Source organism: Fundulus heteroclitus, chromosome 13 (genome assembly GCF_011125445.2).
Source record: "Fundulus heteroclitus isolate FHET01 chromosome 13, MU-UCD_Fhet_4.1, whole genome shotgun sequence".
Classification (NCBI taxonomy): domain Eukaryota; kingdom Metazoa; phylum Chordata; class Actinopteri; order Cyprinodontiformes; family Fundulidae; genus Fundulus; species Fundulus heteroclitus.
This window is the reverse complement of record NC_046373.1, coordinates 12,700,020-12,705,288: the sequence shown is the minus strand read 5'-3', so window position 1 is coordinate 12,705,288 and position 5,269 is coordinate 12,700,020. Positions and strand designations below refer to the sequence as shown.

The 5,269-nt window shown below is 42.1% G+C and overlaps 1 protein-coding gene across 1 annotated transcript; it reads left to right on the top strand.

Moving 5' to 3' along the window:
- The first annotated feature begins 606 nt into the window (after positions 1 to 606).
- On the top strand, positions 607 to 4,048 carry fabp3 (fatty acid binding protein 3, muscle and heart). The gene is given in 4 exon segments (NM_001309980.1): positions 607 to 690; positions 2,481 to 2,653; positions 3,528 to 3,629; positions 3,712 to 4,048. Coding segments are annotated over 4 exon segments (399 nt in total). The 5' UTR covers positions 607 to 617; the 3' UTR covers positions 3,763 to 4,048.
- Positions 4,049 to 5,269: the final 1,221 nt, after the last annotated feature.

The following is a 5,269-nucleotide window of genomic DNA, read 5'->3' as shown; positions in this document are numbered from 1 at the left end:
AGAAGATAACCATGGCGGTTTTTTTTATTTATCAGCATCCTTATACAGAAAAAAATCAATAGCTGCCACTCCTCCATTCAAGCTCAGTCTCCATCTGTTTTTTTTTTCTTCTTCTTCTGCGTTTTTCTCTCTAACAGTAAAGCCTTATTCACGATTCGCTCTCTCTTCCCCATCTCGTTTTCTTTAGTTCTTTTATTTCCCCCTCAAGCTTGGGGCGTCTTTATGGCTCTTGCTGCTCATTGTTGTCCCTTAATTGCGTTCAGACTTCGTGAATAAAGAAAAAAGAAAACGTTGTGTCACAACTTGAACTGCTGCACTGCGCCGTAAATGTACAGATCAAATTAACGAACGCAAATATATCTGTGGCAATCATCTTATGAACGAGCAGCGGGAGCACATGTCCGCGTTGTCTCTGCGCCTCCTCCTGGCTGATGACGTCACGAACAGCCGGTTCCAAACCAACCAGTAGGATCGCAGAGAGGCCTCTGCTGCTGCTGCATAAACTCTCCTCCGCCTGTCTCCCTCCTCTCTCATTCTGCCGCTCCTCCGCGTTGCCCTGCTGCTCTCCCTCTCTCTCTCATACAGGCTGCTAGTCCATTTTCTGTGCTGCTGCAAACATGGTCGACGCTTTCGTGGGCACGTGGAACCTGAAGGAGAGCGAGAACTTTGACGACTACATGAAAGAGCTGGGTAAGAAGGACGGGTTTTTTATTTTTATTTTTATTCCTCTTCCTCCGCTCGGTGCACGTTTCGCGAATCCAAGCACGTGCGCATGCGCGCGAAACGAGAGAGAGAGAGAGAAAGAGGATGCTGATCAGGATTTGCGTGTGAGCACATGCAATAAGACCGAGGAGAGATAAAAAGGTCTCTGTTTACGTTTCAAACTCTCCGGGTTGTGAGCACATGGGCAGAGAGTGCGGGTAGGATTAAGAATGGCGGAACGGTAAATAATAGAGGGACCTGGCTGGAGAGCAAACAGGGGAGCGGTGTTAAGTGGGTGTGCAGCGGGACGAAAGCAGGAGAAGATGGGAACCAGATGGGAGGGAGGGGAGGGAAGGAATGGTGGAGAGAGCATGGCCGGAGAGCCGCAGATAAGGGAGGGGTTCTCCTTTGGTTGCAGAAAAGAATACCCCAACTGTGAGAGGCTGAATGGCAGATGCATGCATGCACCCCCCCCCCCCCCCCCCCTACACACACACTGGAGTGCATAATGTGGTTGACCTTAGCTAAAAGCCGCTCATTGTTCCGCTGCCTCGGGAGGAGCCGAATATTAAAACGACCCAGGCGTCATGGAGTTCAGAGAGAAGCAACATGGCCTCAAAAAACAAAAAAAAAATCTTTCTCTCACACACATGTGTTGATTTAGCCTGCCAGACCGGAACAGGTGCGGTGGATTTTACAGCTGTTAGGAGCTATTAGTCGTTGTCAGAAAAGATTGATGGCCCTTGACCTCTCAGGCTTACTGCCGCTGACCTTTCTGCTCTGTTTCAACTCAATGTTCACCGGACTGGTCAACTCTTTAACCCCAAATGCCTTGAATCAGCGTAGCACCTCGCCTTGTCAAGTGGATCTACTAAAAACGACTGTTTTATTTATTTATTCGTGTATTTGTAATGCTTATGTAGTACAGCTTTTTTTCTACTATAGTAGCAAGGGGTGTGGCCCGCTATCATCCAATCAAATAAACTCTCTTGATCCCTGATACTCACACACACCCCCCCTCCATCCTGAAAGGCAAGTAAGTAATCATTTGCACTCTGGCATGTCCCGACAGGAAGTCTGGTCAATGGGACCTCGCTGTGTTTAAAGAACATGCTGCGGGCCTGATAGTCGACAAATACAGATAGCAGGTTGTGTCATTTGAAGGAGCCCAGAGGCCAAATCCATGTAGCTTCTGCCTTAACCTTGTATCAACAGAGCCCGCGGAATGCCTTTAAATCATCCGTAAAGTGCAAAAGAGCTGACTTCATGGGAACGTGTTTCAACAACTGATACGTCTATTGCTTCATATTGCACCCGTTTCTTTTGACGATAGCTCTTTGGCCCTCTTCCTGTCTGCATGTTGCATTTGAGCATTTTATAGTCTTAACTTTCCTTTAGAATGACGGTCAGCTCTCCAAGCATCAGCTTAATGTCAGTTTAGCTGTGAGATAGTCACGCTTGAAAAGGAAGTACACCCACAACTCTTCGGTTTTAACATATAAATAGTCCATTTACTAGGTTCTAAGATTATCAAATTCTATTTTTTGCCTTGTGCCTATTAGTTTAACAAAGCATAAGCAAAAATCCTTCCTCTGATTAAAGCGCCACACCGTTGATTTGCATGAGCGTTGCAGACGAGGGATCCGAGTTGTAGGCTTGAGAATCCTGCAGCTTCGGCGTTACTAACAGGGTCTAAATGTATTTCGACAACGGAGTGGAGTTGCATGTTTTTTTTTTTTAGCTCTCTCTGATCACTTGCATGTGTCTGGTTTGTTCAGGTGTGGGCTTTGCGACACGCAAGGTAGGCAACCTGACTAAGCCCACCACGATTATCTGTGTGGACGGCGACAAGGTGACGGTGAAGACCCAGAGCACTATCAAAAACACGGAGCTTTCCTTCAAGCTGGGAGAAGAGTTTGATGAGACCACTGCTGATGACAGGAAGGTCAAGGTGAGCGGTCACAAGCGTTTTAGTCCTCACAAGGGACTCTAGTATTCAAAACTGGGGAGTGGAAGCCACAAATTTGGGTTTGTAATATTTAGTTTTAGATAAACAACTGATATGTTTAATCCAGTCGAATCCAGGTTTGTTTACAAAGCATTTTTAATATCGTACAGGACCACAAATAAAAAGGAAAAAAACAACTAATTATCTAACAAATATAAAACGGGTAACATGAGTCATACCATACATAAAAAAACAGGTAAAATAATAAAAAAAAGTACAAATCAGCTTTTCTTGTTGTGTCAAAGCCCAGAGCAAAGAGATTTGTTTTGAGAAGTGATTTAAAAACAGAGTGAGAAGAGGATTTATATTTTTGTGTTTTCATAATGCTGATCTGTTGCAGATCTTAGAACCCATCAGACAAAATAAAATTAAAATTGCGCCTCTAAGAAATGCTGAAGTTGTCAAATCAAATCTCTCTATTACCGTCGCGAAATAAGATGGATTGAGTAGCAAAACATTTTTGGTCAACTGGTCGCTTTCTTTCCTGCGGTGATGGAAGTAAACCAGAAAAGTTGAATATAAGAGGTTAAAGTCAAAGGTTACCCCCAAAATCTAAATATTTGAATTGATCTAAAGCAGTTAAAGCGTTTCAGTTAGGAGGGATGTTTCACGTTTACTTTTAGGACTTTTTATAATTGTAAAATGTACTTTATAATATCTCTAAAACATGTAAAGCTCAGAAAAGTAACATAAAACACCCCCAAACGTGTAAAAAAAATCATCCAATATATACACATTCATGTTGCTTAACATTCAGGTGTTTATGTTTACACAAATGTGTATTAAACATGTGTGCTTGCATCTGTCTTCTCTAAAGTCCTTAGTAACAATAGAGGAAGGGAAGTTGGTTCACGTACAAAAGTGGGACGGCAAAGAGACCACTTTGGTCAGGGAAGTTGACGGAAACAAACTCACACTGGTAAGTATCCTATAATAGATGATTAACATCTACATGTGCGGTATCTCTGTGTTTTAATTTTCTTCCTTTTAATCTGCCATAGACACTTACAATCGGAGGTGTGGTTTCCAAACGTCACTACGAGAAAGCGTAGAGCCCACCATGGAGCTTGCATCAGCTACAAACCCCAAAAAGCCCAAGAAAACGCCATGTATGGCTGTCCGTTCCCATTTTACTGTACTTTCAGTATTATTGTTACTGCTGACCGTGACCTTGCCTGTTTCTCATCCCTTTGCTTGTTTTTTTTGTTGTTCATCCCTATACTAAAGAAAACACTGAATAAATTCCAATGATTTGTTGTTGTTTCCAATAAAACTTGCTGATTAGTTTTTTTATATATATTTTAAAACTGTATTTTGCATGGTGCCTAAAAAAAAAAAAACCTTGCAAATTTCTGGAATTTGAAAGTATTCTTGTTGTGATCTCAAACATTCAAAATAAAGCTGTAAAGCAGTTGTTGTTTTTTTTCTGTTCTTTTAATGTAATTACTACACCTACTGTTCAATGCACTGCTCCAATCCCTAGAGGAGCAAATACTCCCATTCCAGTTAGACAGCATTTATATAACTTTGATTAAGCAACCTCCTACACGGTTATTGAGTAAATTAAATAAGTGCAAAACTTGTTGAATGTGGGTAAACAGGTTCAGTCCCACTGAACGAGGCTGTAGTAGGAGCTATACTTGGTTACATGTCAAAGCGGACATGTAGCCAAGTACTGGCTGTACTCACACTGAAGTTAATAATAGCTTTTTGTGTGTTCATATGTAGGTAATAGTGTGTATTTTTTTTCCTATGGTGTGGCAGGGCAGTGGGAAATATTTGTCCAAGTATTCACCAAGGCCGAGGACAGCGTTGTGTCCTCTAGTCGCGTGTTAGGTGTGAGATCTATATTTGTAAGCCTCCCTTTCGGATCATGTGGTCATGACAGCTCCCAGCCAACTGGACGCAGGGTTAAGAGGTAAAAGGGCGCAGGAGGAGGCAGTTCTCCTGTCTGCCACCACCTCCTCAAAGATATCCTGAACCACAACTATGATAGGTAAAGAGGGTAGTTGGTGTTTTATTTATAAAACTATGAATTTCTAATGGTGTGTGGGAATGTATCATCTTGAACTTTCCCTTTGATGCAGTTTTTACAGTATAAATTTATTCCCAAATTTTTATCTTTAGTTCATTTAGGTCTAAATTTGATTTAGATGAGACAAGGAAAAAACACTGTTGATATTACAACTCACCTGTCTCAAATATTCCACTGGAATATTACTTACTATATTTCAGAGGATTTTATGCATTCATTGATCTCAGAATGAGGGGAAACCTATGTCCATTGCACTTTTCTCTTGGTAGCCTTCAACCTGAGGAGGGGTGGGACTAAGTCATCCAATGACAGAAGGCAAAAATGTATTTAGCCTTTCTCACCATTTGTTGGTATCAAGGCGAACTGGGCATTGCATTCGTGCATGCAGGGGTCATACAAGTTCAAAAACTTTGGCTACCGTCACTGTAATTTGTGTGAAGAGCAGGTAGCAGACATAAACATAAGACTCACAGGCATTGGTTGCAAAGCTCCACCGAGTTCGGAGAAATGCGGTTGTAAACCTC